This window comes from Mesocricetus auratus, unplaced genomic scaffold (assembly GCF_017639785.1).
Source record: "Mesocricetus auratus isolate SY011 unplaced genomic scaffold, BCM_Maur_2.0 Super-Scaffold_100041, whole genome shotgun sequence".
NCBI lineage: Eukaryota > Metazoa > Chordata > Mammalia > Rodentia > Cricetidae > Mesocricetus > Mesocricetus auratus.
Window position 1 is genome coordinate 7,330,445 of NW_024429218.1, and position 15,188 is coordinate 7,345,632.

The 15,188-nt window shown below is 41.8% G+C and overlaps 1 protein-coding gene across 1 annotated transcript; it reads left to right on the forward strand.

Annotated features, from left to right (window-relative positions):
* Positions 1 to 3,039: 3,039 nt before the first annotated feature.
* Gypa (glycophorin A (MNS blood group)) lies at positions 3,040 to 14,222 on the forward strand. Its single transcript, XM_013118878.3, has 8 exons — positions 3,040 to 3,211; positions 5,388 to 5,468; positions 5,790 to 5,873; positions 8,257 to 8,346; positions 8,939 to 8,974; positions 10,310 to 10,395; positions 12,248 to 12,307; positions 13,750 to 14,222. The coding sequence occupies exons 1-8, from the start codon at positions 3,175 to 3,177 to the stop codon at positions 13,780 to 13,782; spliced, it is 507 nt and encodes a 168-aa protein (XP_012974332.2). The 5' UTR covers positions 3,040 to 3,174; the 3' UTR covers positions 13,783 to 14,222.
* Positions 14,223 to 15,188: the final 966 nt, after the last annotated feature.

A 15,188-nucleotide genomic window follows, 5' to 3' on the forward strand; every position in this document is an offset into this window, starting at 1 on the left:
TATCCTTTCAACCTCCCACCCATCTATAGTCTATCATCTGTCTGTTTGTCTCTCTGTCTTGTGCTGTCATTACTCATGCTCTTTTCTCTGCCTTCCATGTTCTTTCTTCTCCTTGCTCTGATCGCTCATCCATTGACCCTTGTTGCTTTCTTGGAGAAAGCTGTCCCCAGCTGAGCCCGAAGTCTGAGTTTATCACTCATGTTCACAACCATAGTGCCCTCTGATCACTACTAAACACCTGTCAGCATCCAGTGATACAGCTGTCTCTGCATGTGACTAATTTATCCTGCAGGTTCCAGGAGGGGACCTGGAGGTAACCAAGGTTGTGTCTACAGCCAATAGAGATGGCCAACAATGAGATGGCAACAGCACAAACTGAACCTCAGCAGTAAGGTCACCTGTGTCACCCAATTCCAGTGAAATTAGAGATGCCTTGGAGCAACATCTAACAATATGTTAAGACAATGTTCTTGGAAACACTGAACACTCCTCCAACACACACATACACTCTATAAGTGTAAAGAAACTGAGATCTGAGTTAAATCTCACTATTGGATGTCCTTGAGGTCTTGAAAGGTCTGCTAACTAAATTCAATTTGTAAGCCCCAAGGAGTTGACTCAGAAAATGCAAATGAGAGTGAGCCTGCACTGAAACTCCTAATCGTAACCATGGCTTTGCCCCTGCCAGGTGGCTTACAGATGTCTGCTTATAAGAACCACAGTTTCTTGTCTCATTGATGTCATCTTGGTCCATGGTTTGCTTTCGCCAACAGAATGTGAGCAACACAACCCTGTGTCAGAGCAGAAGCAGTGAAGACATTCTCCTGTTTGGTTGTTTTTCATTACCCTCCACACAGCAAATGCCAAGAGGGGGGGCCTGCAACCATCAGAAACAGGCAAGGTGAGAAGGAAATAAGCCAGTGCTGCTGGAGGCTACTAGGGCTAAGAGGTTTTGTCATAGTAGCCTTTAGGCTAAGCTTTGGAGAGGAACATCAGCCTAGAGGCTGGGCTAAATCCAAAGTGCCTACTTGTGGTATGGTCAGTGAGGATGCAAGCTCAGCAATGCCAGAGGAGCCTAGCCATGCATGGTGACACATTTGTACTTCAAAACCTCGGGAGGCCCAGGTAGGATTTCAGGGAGCAGAAGGAGTGACCTAAACTCATTTTGAGCATCATATATGTAAGTGTTACCTTATGTTTAAAAAAAAGCACCGAAATGAATAAAACAAGCCCGGGAAGTAAAGCATTCTAACTAGCAAGCTGGGACATGGTGACAATGAGGTCATTAGTGCAAACCGTGTTGTTTTCTGTAGCTCCTTTGTTGGTCCTCCATGTAAAACAAAAAAAAAATGTTCTCCCTGGCAGATATGACTAGCATGGAACCATCTTCAGAAATCATCTGAACCAGGTGTAGTAGGCAGAAATGAATGGTTGAAACAAGATAGATAGTGGTCTGTGTCCATTGATCCAGGCTATTTTCCTCCTTTCCAACGTCGTACTTTTGGGGTTTCCCCATGCCGTCTCAGGGACTCACCCAATAGCAGTTAGAGAAAAGTAGACAAGAGCATACAGAACCAACAAACCGATGAGACTGCGGTCAGATTGCAGACCTCAAGCACATCTGTTTTACTCTTATGCACTTACAGTTGTGTTTCCCTGACACATTCGCGTGATGTAAGTCATAGGTAGGATCTGATGATACCCCTGAACAATAAAGACCGGGGAAGGAAGTGTGTAAAGTAACGGTTTTCCAATTGCATATTTCACGTTTCTTTTCTGTTATGCAAATCAGCCACTAGAGGACGCCACGTGGCTCCATTTCCACACCGGCTTCTGTGACTCTGAGGCTGGCATTTCCAATTTCCATCCTGAGAAGTCACCGGGTTTTGCATTCCTTTAACCCGGGTAGGCAGGGCAACGAGTCCACCCAAGGGAGCCACAACTCTGTATTAGCTCAAGGCCAGTTTCCGCTCCGCACAGCCGAGGAAGATCTGACTAGTGTTCCAAAGACCTTCACAGCAGCCCTTGTTACGCGGCTCCCAAGAGGGTGGGTGCCTGGGATTTGTACGGGCTGTGGTCCTGCTTCCTGTTAGCACTGACCTCCTTAGCGTTGCACACCTTTCCTTCTAACCTGCTTTACAGTGGGGCTTGGGGTTTGCCTGGTTTGTTTGTTTGGTTGGTTGGTTGGTTTTGTTTTGCGTTCTGCTGATTACTTTTGTTATTTGGGTGCATTTTAAAGGAAACTGTTGTAATCCAGGCAAACCTGGCTCCTCCTGTCACCCACCTGAGCTTGGCAGGTGTAGGGACCCCGGATCTTTAAAAGAAAGGCTCCACCCTCTTCTGTCCTCTTTTTCTAGCTGTTTCTCTGAAGGGCAGACAGGACCTTTCCTGTCTCCCCCCTGCCTCTTCTCTTCTGTCCTGTCTCTGTGTCTCTTTGCCTTATTTCCTTACCTCCCCCTCAGTGAAACTTTCAATATGAGCCACGTCTATGGGTCTCTGCTTCCCAGTCCGCCCGCTGCCCATCACCCGCCCCGGGACCGCGACCCTAGAGCGGACCAGAGACCTGCCACCTGCGGTCCCAACCGGTTACGCTTTATTCCCACCAGGAACTGCTTCTGCCGCCACGTGGACGCTGGAGTTCAGCTGGAATTCTGCTTCCCTGGAAGATTTCTCCTGCCTCGTGGTTCTTTCTTTGCTGTCTGAATTGTCACAAACTTGCAAGTTTTTTCAGTTCTCAAGTGCATCCGATTGCAGCACAAGAAGCCGTGCTCTAAATGGACAGTAAGGACCCTCCATTTCAGAAACATTCGTGTTCTGCAACAGCCTAGCACCCGCCCTGACCTTGGCAGCTAATCTCTTCGTCCAGCTGAGCGGGTCCTGCGGCTACCTTCCACACCCGCTTCATTTGCATAAAGTAAGTTTCACACAGCCCGCAACTCTTGGAAATGAGGATTTTAGTTACATGCGTCCTCTCAGTTAGGCAGCCCTCCTCCGGTTATCTTTATTAACAGACACTAAATAACTTTGCATCATTTAAATACCCTCCAGTGTTTATCGGCTGATAGAAGCCCCCCCCCAACCCCCTGGAAGGTGGACCTGAGCGATAGTGACAAGTAGGCAGGACCGGGGAATAACTGTTTAGCCTCCCTGACTGAGCTAAGCGACGCTCCTAGGATGCTTGAGAATATAACCAGCGAGGCATCGACAGCAGGTGAGTGAGCATTTTCAGCTCGGTGACACTGTGTTTATGAACCCATGAATAGCACCGACTATTGTTTCCTTGCCTAACTGCACAGATGAATTGGGAGGTGTATTAATTTAGGTCTGGGGGTGGGGTGGGTTTTAACAGGGCTCAGCTGGCAATGGGAGCTAGGGACACAGGTGACACCAGCCCCCACCGGGGGCTGAATCACAGTCTCCCAGTCTGAGAAATTTGCTTGGGTTCTAAGCCTACACAGAGTTGAAGGGATCGTATCAAGTGTAAGTAATGTCTTTGTATAAATAAACATGTTAACTTTGTTTGGGCTATGAAGAGACTTATTTCCAAGCTAAAGTCAGTAGCGAAGGTTAAGGTGGGTTTGTGGCCTTTCTTTTTCAAAAGTATACACAGTTTCCTACTGCTGCAAAGAGACAGGCTGTGAAAGCATGATCTCTGGAGCTGTGGAGGGTTTCTCTTGGCAGAACTGTTACTACAAAACAAAAAACTAGAAACTAAACAAAAACCTTTCTAATTGGTTTAGGTGTTCTATGGCTGGGTGCATCTAAACTGGTGTGTGCATTAAAATAAGTTCCATGTGTTATTAAATTCATTTAAAGTAGTCTTGGTTTTTTTTTTTTTTTTTTGGCCTCCTTCTGGGGATGTTTTAAGCAACGCTCTCTCAAACACAGTGATTCTGTTTTAGAACTGTAAGGGCCCAGGAGGTGGGTGAGGCGGCTGCATGATGTGTATTTTGTCCAGAGGCATAGCTGTGATCTGGGTCTCAGTGAGCAGGAAAGTTGTGCAGAGTCTTCTGTGGGGTGCAGGGGTGTGAAGAGTCTTCTGTGGGGTGCAGGGGTGTGCAGAGTCTTCTGTGGGGTGCAGGGGTGTGCAGAGTCTTCTGTGGGGTGCAGGGGTGTGCAGAGTCTTCTGTGGGGTGCAAGGGTGTGCAGAGTCTTCTGTGGGGTGCAGGGATGAGATCCAGACTCCTCAGCAGATGGAATGAAGCAGGAGTTAAGAACACAGGTGCAAGGAACACCAGAACTGGGTTCAAATCTAAAAGTCCGGAAAACATTAAGATAAACCATTGTCCCTCCTCCCTTGGCCTCATCTGGAAAGTGTGGGCTGTTGGTACCTGTCTCGTAGTAACAGCAGAAGAGCTAAGCAAAGTACTAATGCTATGTACTCTTTCCAGCACCTGAAACAAGGCAAAATCTGTTTGTTGCATATTAAGAATTATCATCATAGTAAGTTTTGATAAGCACCACTAAATAGATGCAAGCTACAGAACAAAGCTGAATATATGCTGAAGAGAACTCCATAATGTTGGTTTACCAAAAGCAGATGGCCCTACGCTGTTTCCGTATCTTAGTGCACATGAATAGAGCTGCAGTAAGTGTGACATGTGGGCATCTCTGATGTGTTGATTTTGCCTCCTTTTAATATACAGCCACTAACAGAATGGCTATGTAATGTGTTTGGGGGAACTCCATACTGTCTTCACAGTGACTGCAATAATCCATGTCCCTACCAATTATTTATAAGAGTTACATTTACTCCAGGTCATAACACTTGGTTTTTTTCTTTTTAAGACTGTCTATCCCAGCTAGCATGGGGGCCTTTAATGCTAGCAGTCAGGGCCAGAGACAGGCCGATCTCTGTGAGTTCGAGGCATTCTGTACACAGCACACTGTAGGCCAGTCAGGGTTGTACAGTGTGACCCTGTCTCGAAGTAAGATAGTTCCATGATTCAGAGCTCATGTAGTTCTTGCAGATGACCTGAGTTCTGTTCCCAGTACCCACATGGCATCTCACAATTGTCCTAGCTCCAGGCCTAGGGAATCTAATACCTCATTTAGCCTCCACCAGCACTAGGCACATGGGAGAAAACACTAATACTCATAAAAATAAAAATAAATAAATCTTTTTTGAATAGTTGTTCTAGCTGGAATAAGATGGAAATTCCCTGATAGGGCTCCTCCACACTATTGTGGGTTCCTCTATTTCTTTTCAAGAAGTATCTGTTCAGATAATTTCTCTTTTTAAAGATCTCTCTGCATTTTTAAGTATAGAATTTTTTTGTGTGTTCTGTATAGAAACCTTCTGCCAGATGAATAGTTGACAAATTTTGTGCCATCCTGTAGGCTGTGGGAAACACATTTTAAATAACTTCCCTGTCTTTTCTTTACAGGCCATTCTCTTCCAGATACCACCCTTATAGCTTCAACTTTAGAGCACCAAGAAGAACATTCGACATTGTTGCCAGAATTGGGTAGGACCTACGTTTTTGAATAACACATTTCCATCATTAAGAGCACCTGTTGCTCTTGCAGAGGGCCTGGGTTCCCAGCACCCACGTGGCAGCTCACAACTGTCTGTAACTCCAGTCCTAAGGGATTTGACACCACTTCTGGTTTCCACGGGCACCAGGCACATGAAGGTGCGCATACACACATGCAAGCAAATACACCCATAAAATAAAAATAATAAACCTTCTTTTAATAGCCATTCGAGCTGGGGTGAGATGTCAGTTCCCCGTGGGCTCGGGGGGGGGGGACCCATTTTAACTAACTTTCCTGTCTTTTGAATGCAGATACTCTTACTACATCACCCACTCACCTGCTATCTTCAGCTGTACATCACCAAAGAGAGAATCCACTATCATTGACAGCATCTGGTAGGTTCTGTGCTTTTTATACAACAAACTTCTAGCCATTGGTCTCTTATTTGAGTCTTCAATAAGGTGGATCTGCAACATCTTCTGGGGTCAACTAACTGACACTAAAACATTGACCAGAAACATCCCACAGTTTCCTCTGGGAGTAGGCTAGGGGATTTTTATTAAGCAGGATTTTTTTTCTGCAAAGAGAAGCAATCATATCGTTCACTGAAGAAATGTTAAAAAGGTTTAGGAAAGCAAAATGAGCAAGCACATCCCTGCTTCTTAGGAAGCCTTGCCAGCGAGCAGTACTTGCTGAGCAGTGAAGGAAGACACTGTTCACTGTGTTGTGCTTATTAAATTTTGCTTAAAAGTTCCTGGGGAAGCTGACTTTCAAAGGGTGCAGTAGAGGAAAGAGCAAGAAATCACAGTGAGGTTATGAGACGAACCATTGGTAACAGTTTCTCATCTTAGATTTTCAGAGGGTTTGTTTCTATTGTGAGGTAGGAATTCGTTCCCAAGTCCCAAACTGCCACCCCTTCCGTAACTAAGAGTATCAGAAAAGCAGCTGTACATAGAACCTGGAGCCACCCTACTATGTGAAGACCTCTACCGTAGCCCCAGAATGAGGTGGAGTTCTGGCCGATGCCTAATGCAGAGCTGTGCATGGCCCCTGCAGCACTGCCCACCTTGTCCCCTGTGTTCTTGCCCGGTGATCACCTCAGAGGTCTGGGGAGACAGTTCTAACCTTCATCTCCTCCACGGATATCTCCTGAGATGTTTTAAATGTCTAAATCTTTTACTGTATAGTTGTAAGAATTCTTTGATTATTCTAGATGTCATCTTATAAGATACATGGCTTGAAAATATTTTCTCCAATATTGGGATCATCTTTTTACCTTTGATACTGTCCTTCTAATGTATTTTTATGAATTCTATTTTCTATTTTATTATTTTTGCTTATGATGTCATATTCAAAGAATCATTTTTCCAAATTCAATGTTATAAAATATATGTCTAAATTTTCTTCCAAGAGTAGTTTTATATTCTATATGATGATTTAAATGCGTATGCACATACTGTGTATATATATTCAATAAAGTTTGAGTTAATGTTCTTATGTGACATAAAGAAAAAAGTACCTTTTTGCATGTGAAAATAGTAGATATTGAAAATATTACTTTTTCCTATTGAATGACCTCCAATCAGTCAGTAATAGATATAAATTAACTTCTGGACTCTCAATCCTATCCCTTTGATCTTTATGTCTTTATAATCTTATATTACTAGGGCAACACCACACTCTAAACACTAGAACACTGGAATTTTTGTTTATTTGGTTGATTTTTTCTGTTTTTTTTCCCATCATGTGTTTTGAACTCAAGAAGTTTGACTATTCAGACTGTGTTCTTGGACACTGCCTTGACTATTGGGAACCTTCATTTCATATGTGTTTTTCTAATTCTGTTAAAACACTGCACATACATACTCATTGAATGTGGTCAGTGATTATATGATGTTTACACTATTCATAAATCTCATTTTACAGTGATGTAAAATGCAGACAAGTGGCCATTAGTGTTCCTAGTCCTCAGTTGGATTTGTTTGCCTTTAGGTACCTCGACACCAGTCTATGCGCTCCGTGTGGCTCTCTTTGTCACCCAATGATATCCCAGGCTTAGCTCTTCCCCTTACAGTTGTGTGTTCTGCTTCCTCTCGTAAGGCGAGCCTTTAGTGTAGGCTCACAGTCTGTGCTCTCCGGTAAGTACAGCAGTTAAGCCATCACTTAAACCATGAGACAATCCTAACTTCCTACTCTTTCGTAATATGGCCAGACTTTGATATGGCCAAGCATATCATGATCATTTTCAATCCTTAAAATGGAAGAAATTAAATTTTAAAAATGTAAAACAAGATGAATACAACTATTTGGGGGCCACCAGGACAATGGATGATGACACTAAAATTTGTAGCTCACTAGAAAAAAATACTGCAGAAGTTCACCCTGTTACCTTCCTCCTCCTCGAATGACTCTTTTGGGTGCATATCTCAAAATCCTTCTGTCAGCCAGTGGAACAATGTGCCTGCAAAATAGGTGTGACCTTGCCTGGGAATGTGAGTAGGCATGATGTCTCAAATTCTAGACGTCTGTGATGTTATCGGTTCTGTACCTAAATGTCCACGCAGTCCAATTCTGGTGAAATCCAAAATCAAAACTGGCTCTCTGTGTGGCCTCACCAGAGGTACTTCAGAGCTGGGAGAATGAAGCCACTCTCCTGTCTCTGCGCCTCTGCCGTGTAGACGTTCTGAAGCTGCCACCAGGGGGCCTGTGGGGAAGTGGTCTTCGGCTGATACTTTATCCACTTCTTGTTTACCCCATCTCAACGTCTGTCCCGTACAGGTAGTACCGTCAGACCATTCACCATGTCACTCAATGACACGGCTGTCACTCCTGAAGTCCCCGTCTTCCCAGCACTGAACATCACGGGAGGTTTGTTGTATTTCCAGCACTGGGGTCTCTATGGGGGTGCCCGTTTCCTCAGTGGGATCCCACCGGTGACTGTAGGGAAACCGGACCAACCCAGAGAAGCGCAAGTTAAGCAGCCAGGTTCCTGCTGCTCAGAGGCTCTGGCGCAAGACATAACACTGGGAACCAAAGAAATTACAACTAGGAAAGTACACAAATGATAAATATGACCCGAAAATGTGGAGGGTAACAAATAAAGGGGACCAGGAGCCAAGGCCTTACACAGCCTAGAGCAAACCAAACTAGCTCACCTGGGCTGGCCTGCTCCCCCACAGAACTGCCTTGAGGGACCTCCATGCCATTCATCTTGAAAGAAAGCCAGTCATACTTGCCCCACAGTGTTTCTCCACAGATTAAATAGGAGGTAAGTCAGAGCTCAGGCCTGGAGCAGACAGACTCCAGTGTCTACCAACTGATAGCCAGCTGTGTGTTGAGATAAGGGTGTGCCTGCGGCACCGTTGCCTGCTTGATCTCTCTCCCTCCCGTCCTCTCTCTCTCTTTGTAAAGATATAACCTACTTAGTATTCTGACTTTCTTTGAAAACTTTGTTTTTCAGGACGGCAAAGAATAGGACACCCTTTTGATGAACCAGGTATGTTGGTGTGTGTTAATGAAATGACAAGCATTCCATTTTAAAATAGTAGTGTTTTTGTTTTATATACCTAAGAAGTGACAAGGGGCTATGTTAAAAGAGAAAAATATGTGTCATTAACTTCAGTGACAAAAGCAAATATTCCTGATTTTGAAGGAAGAACTTTTTTTTAACTCTGGAAGTAGCAATATATGATTTGGTCTTTTATTTTTCTAAGTTACGTTTTTGTATTTTTTTGATCAACTGTGAACAAAAATGAAGAAAAGTCTCTTCATTTATAAAAAAAGCTGAGTGTTCCTCTTCCCATCAATTAATTAACATCATATCAAAAATAAATAGAGACCATCCCTGTCTCAGTCCCAATTCACCTTTGGGCATATCTTTACACTCTCCCTTCTAACAAGCATCGTGCTTGCTGCCCTTGTCTGCTGTGGACTGACGTGGATCACTGGTGTATTCTTCCCTACCCTGAAATCCTCAACTCTCCCTTACTGCTTGGCCAATGACCACATTTCGCATGGGAGAAAAGACGGGTTATAGAACTTTGTCACAAACTCACAAGTTACAGCAAATTGGTGGAAAAGGCCATACACCAGAGAATGGGCAAGCTACTTTTGCCTTTAAAATTAATAACCTGTATTTAAGACATAAGTTAAACAAACGGGCATGTCATTTTATCTACATGCCTAACCCTCGGTTCTGTTGACTTCTTTGATCAGCACTACAAGCACTCTGTAAAAACAAAAGTCTCTCCAACTTACTTGTCTTAAATCGCTTCATCCCCAATGTGCTGAAGTTTGCAAAAAGCATTTGTCACTGTGCCTGTGAGTGTGCAGGGGCTTGGGCCATAACTAGGCAGTGCTTAGAACACAGGTGATCTGGAGAATGGTTCTAATTCTGCTTTACCACTGCCTGACTGGGCAGCTCAGCACCATTCACTTGATGTAAGCTGTTTAGGCTACTTCCCTTCCAAGCCTGTAATTCTACGATCCATTTCATACCCTTTAGTACATGAAAACATCCTTCTCTCTCCTACCGTTTAAACCATCAGAGAGTTTGTAGGTTTTCCCAGTCTGTGCCGAATACCAACAAACTCTTATCTGAGATTATGCCTGAAAAGAACACTTAAATGTTAATTCCCTGTGTGACTGAGAAGCATAAAATTCAAGATTCCCACAAGGTTACTCTCAAAACACAAAGTTTTGAGAGATCAAATGTGAACAAAACTATGACGTATTAATGCATTTTCTGTGAGCAGGCAAGGTCATATCACCCTGTGTGGTTTTTCAAATGACACAGTTGATTTTTCAATTTCTTTCTTCCTGTTTCCTGTAGTGACTATACTCATTGTTTTGGGTGTAATCGCTGGTATCGTTGGAACTATCCTTCTCATCTATTACTTAATCAGCCTAATAACAAAGGTAAGAGTTCAGGGTTCCATTTTGTTTTAAGCTCTGTGTGAACAACTTCGAGTGGCATATTCTTCAGAGTACATTTGAACACAAAGAGAAGCAAAATTTTGTGAAACTCCATTCTTTTGAACAGGACACATAAAGACACAAAATCCTCAGCCGAACTGTTTTTGCATCTGCTAAATTTAAGGCGATTCCAGCATATAACTCTATTTGCCATGTCCCCAATGACTGGTTCCACAAAGTTCCTGCCTAATGTGATTTAGTATATTTTAATGTATATAGACGAGCTAGTTAAATTTCCGCTTGTATTTAATTTGTGAATAAAGTATTTAAGACAGTGTCATACCTAGATACATTTAAAACTAATACTTATTTCCTTTTTTAAGATTTATAGTGTGTGTGTGTGTGTGTGTGTGTGTGTGTGTGTGTGTGTGTGTGTGTTTGCAAGAGTTTGTGTGCACCATGTTTCAGCAGTTGCCTCCAGAGGTCAGAATTGATCAGATTTGCCCAGTACAGGTGCCGGGAACTGAACCTGGGACCTCAGTAAGAGCAGCAGCTGCTCCTAACCACTGAGCCATCTCTCCAGCCCCATTTCTGCTCACACTGTTTCTAAAAATAAGTTATTCAAAAATTCACCCATGAATTTTTAATCATTAAAACTATTTTTAATGACACATACGTACCACTATACTTTCAGGAATTATTTCTGTGATCTGCTAAATACATATTCAACTGCCTGCTAAAGCATATGAATTTCTACCTAAGATACAAACCGTGATGTACACTTATGATGCTGTCTCTAAATCTGTAATGCTATGTCCTATATCCCAAGCATCAAGTCATACAAGATTGGCAGCTGGGCATTTAGCATCTTCTATTTTTAACCACTCCCTGATTGCACCACCGTAACCACGATCTGTATTATTTTGACAAAGTTAAGAGTGGTGGCCACACTGTGGTGGCAGGGCCATCACTCTAAAAATGACAGGAAACCTACACCATTTCTTTGCTTGGGTCTTCAGCTACTTTTACAGGCAACTGGCTTAAACATCCAGGTCTATCACTGATTCTCATTATTCAATGTTAATGTGTCTTCCTTAGTTAAGTTAATCAAGGTCATGCATTTCATTATTTGTTAGTAATTCAGCTATTGGTTAGTTTATGGGTGCTTGGTCGTCATATGAGATATGCTCCATATGAAATGACTCCTTCGCCTAAAGTCTATACATTACAGAAAAGTCATTTTCTGAGAAAATATGTGAAAATGAACTTCCCTCTTTGCTAATGCTCAAACCCTGAAATGTTCAGTTGGCAAAATTCAAAGAATATTCTCTGTTTGCATACAGAAGAATTTGCATCTGGGTAACATGACTCTAGAATTGTACTTTCTTCATTTTTATTTTTATTTCCACATTTGCTATTTGCTACAGCATAGAATATGGAAAAGTCAATCCATAGAATAGTATGACCCCTGTTGGATTAAAGCACTATTTAGAAATGCAAATATAAATTAAAATTAATGAACGGGGAACAGTGACCCACACCTTTAATGCCAACATTCAGGAGGGAGAGGCAGGTGAATCTCTATAAGTTTGAGGCCAAAAACTACAGCGAGAGTCCTAGGACAGCCAGGACTACAAAGTGAGATTTGTCACAATAAAACAAAACATAATTTAAATCAACTTTCATATGTATCTATGAAATAGGGGCTTTCCTCAGCAGAATTAGACTATATAATTTTTCACCAAAAGTATAGCAGTTTAGAAAAAAAGGGTTTTATAAGAGGAATTTTTATTTTCAGGGTATCTTTGATTTAGAAAATGGCAGTGATATTTTTTTCTTTTACTTTTGTTCCTAGAAAAGTTCAGTTGACATACAACCTCCCAAGAGCGAAGACACGGATGAGCCTATTGAACAGGTTAGTGGCAATGCCTCTGTTGCCTTTTGTGTTTGGGGAAAGGAATGAGTTAGTGAATTCTGTCTTTCTGAGTCATGGGGAAGCAAGTCAGATGGACTCACCAATGCTAATTATTTTTTAATATGAGGATTGCTCATAACTTTAAGAGTCTCTCCTAGGTAGAGCTTTTTTATTTTTATTTTATTTTTTTGTAAAATTCTATAAGTGAAAGAGAAAAAAGATTCATTAGTGAGCTCCTTAGTTCAGAACCTGCAAAGCTTGCCTGTGAGAGACCCAGTGGTGCCTCAGATATGATGCCCAGCTGTGGAGGCAGCAGCTTCCAGAGCACAGTTTCTCTACCCACGAAGCCTTTGTATCACTCTGCTCGCACAGTTCTTAGGAAATTTTGCCTGACGCATCAACCTAGGTAGCAGTATGTTTTGGAGGAGAAGTTGGTCAAGAACAGTGAGTTAGAATGCTCAAAATCAACTGAAGCTTTCCCCATGATTATTAAAATTCGTAACAGGGGAACCAAATTTTACATTCACCATTTTCCCATATTTGCGTAGGTTAAATTATTCAGAGCATATTTGTGAGTGGAGTTATAAAGTTCAAATGCCTCCCATAAGAGATGTAAGAAAACACAAAATCATTAAAAATGCTTTTAGTCCTTACTTTATGAAATAATGTTCTAAGCTGTTGATACAGCTGGAGGCTTAAGAGGTCAAGATGCTCTGTGGTCTCTGTAGGAACCAGGCATCTTCAGAGATGAGCAAGGCAGAGAGTGCTTAGGTTGCCTTGGCCATGACTTGGGCTTGGTGGGAAATTAGAAGACGTGAATTTCAATCAGCTGTCCACTGTGGCTTCCTACTAGGAATATTTGAGATACACAAAAGGATTGGGAAATGCTTTGGGGGCAAATATTCTCACTGTCCCTTCTATGTGTTCTCTGAGACACAACATGACCTAAGTGCAACCTTCCAGTCAAGATGGTGGGGCTGTGGGGTACAATGAGGGAGCTGACTGGGTGCCTTCCCTCTAAGCAGTCTGAGAGGAATTGCGAGAAGCTCTGTGCAGGGTCTTTGTAAGAAAGACTGCAAGACTGGGAGCCTGGCTTCTGCTTGACCGTATGGGTATAAACCAACTCACTTGTTACTGCCATGGCATCAGGTCCTGCCTCTCCCCACTTTCTCTGATTTGTCATCTCTGGAGAAGGGAGGAGCAGAACTGTGTTTGTTTCTCACCTGAGATTTCTAAAATAGATTTTCAAATAAAAAAAATCCGTGCCTTTCTAAAACAAACCCTCTAATGTAGCTACATGAAGGATATTTTATGACAACTATATTCAAAGACTACTCCAAGAATGTAGCTTCGTGGCATTTATTTGATGCAATGATCTCACGTCGCTTCAAACATAACTGCGTCCTATTTGACTGTTTCATACCCACTCCATCCTTCTACAGATCGTTGTTCAAGAAGAGCACGGCAGTGTTTGAAAGACCTCAAAGAAAACACGACGTCAGTCAACAGAAAACGTAATACAAGAATCAGACATTTCAGTAAATTATGTACCTTCCTGAGCTGTGTCATTATAGGAGAAAATGTCACCATTTTAAGCTTCATTAATTCACGATAGAGGGTAGGGGTGGGAGGGGCATCTCCTTTCATTAGTAACTGTAGATGAAGAGAAGTTTCCTTGTAGGTTTGATTTTATGTTGAATAGCAAGGTTTATAAATACTTGACTAGAAATTTTGTCCCAAAGTTTCAATTGAGTTCATGTGTTGTCCATTAAGATCGACTTATCCGATTCTGTTATATTTCGTTCATAATGTTATCATTGAAAGGCTTATACTAGCTCCATGAAATCGAAGTTCCCTTATCATTCTAACTGCTGGATTCAGTTTCATTGTTTTAAATAAATTAAAAGGCCAGCAAGTCCTACTCCTCTCCTTCCTTGCCAGACGGGCAACACAGAACCATGGTAGGGTGTGGGTGCTTTTCCCACGCTAACAAAGCTCACATTCAGAAATGCCACAGACACAAATGCATGAAAGGACACAACCCAGGATTTGATGGGTCAGTCAGCACAAAAGTATCTGCTATTAAACAGTGTTGCTTTTGGATCGAAGTAATGTGTCTGATAGTGTTAGGTTGACTCCTTCAGGGCGCAGACTAATGTTGCAAAGAGATGTTTACAGAACCAGAGTATCCTAGGATGGAAACCAGAAATTAACTACAGCAATGTGTGTAAACTTTAACAAGCAGTCTGAGTTGCTAACAAATTTCTTGAATCCATCCAGCGAGAGCTTCCCTTATTAATAGAACTCTGGAAAACAAATTATCAAAAAGAACTTTCTAGACATAAGTGACTAAGGAACTTTGTGACTATACTTGACTCTGTAACTCCTTTAAAACAAAACTTAAAAGAATCAATGCTTTTATTAAAAAAGACATGAATTTGGGAGGGGGTGGGGCGGTGGGGGTGGATCTGGGAGTGGCAGAGGGGAAATAAGAAATGAATATGCTCAAAATACATTATATGAAATTCTTAAAGAATTAATAAAAATTTTTTTAAAATCATCATCTTTTTCCAAGTTGATAAGATTCTATATGGCTTTGCCTTGTTTTACAATACATAACTATATGTACACACTTAGTCCTGGAAAGTCAAATTTATTTTTAATAATTTTTAAAAGGATCTACTTGCATGTTCAGAGAATGCTTTATGCTTGTCACCTATTTAAAATAAAGAATGGAAAAAGAGAACATTTGTTGATATGTATTTTAAGTAGATTTAAGAATATTATTAAGTTAACTTAATTCAATTATGATCCAAGTACCAAGGTAATTTTAAATATACTTATTTCAAAAAATGTAAAACGTTAGACTAAGAGAGAACCT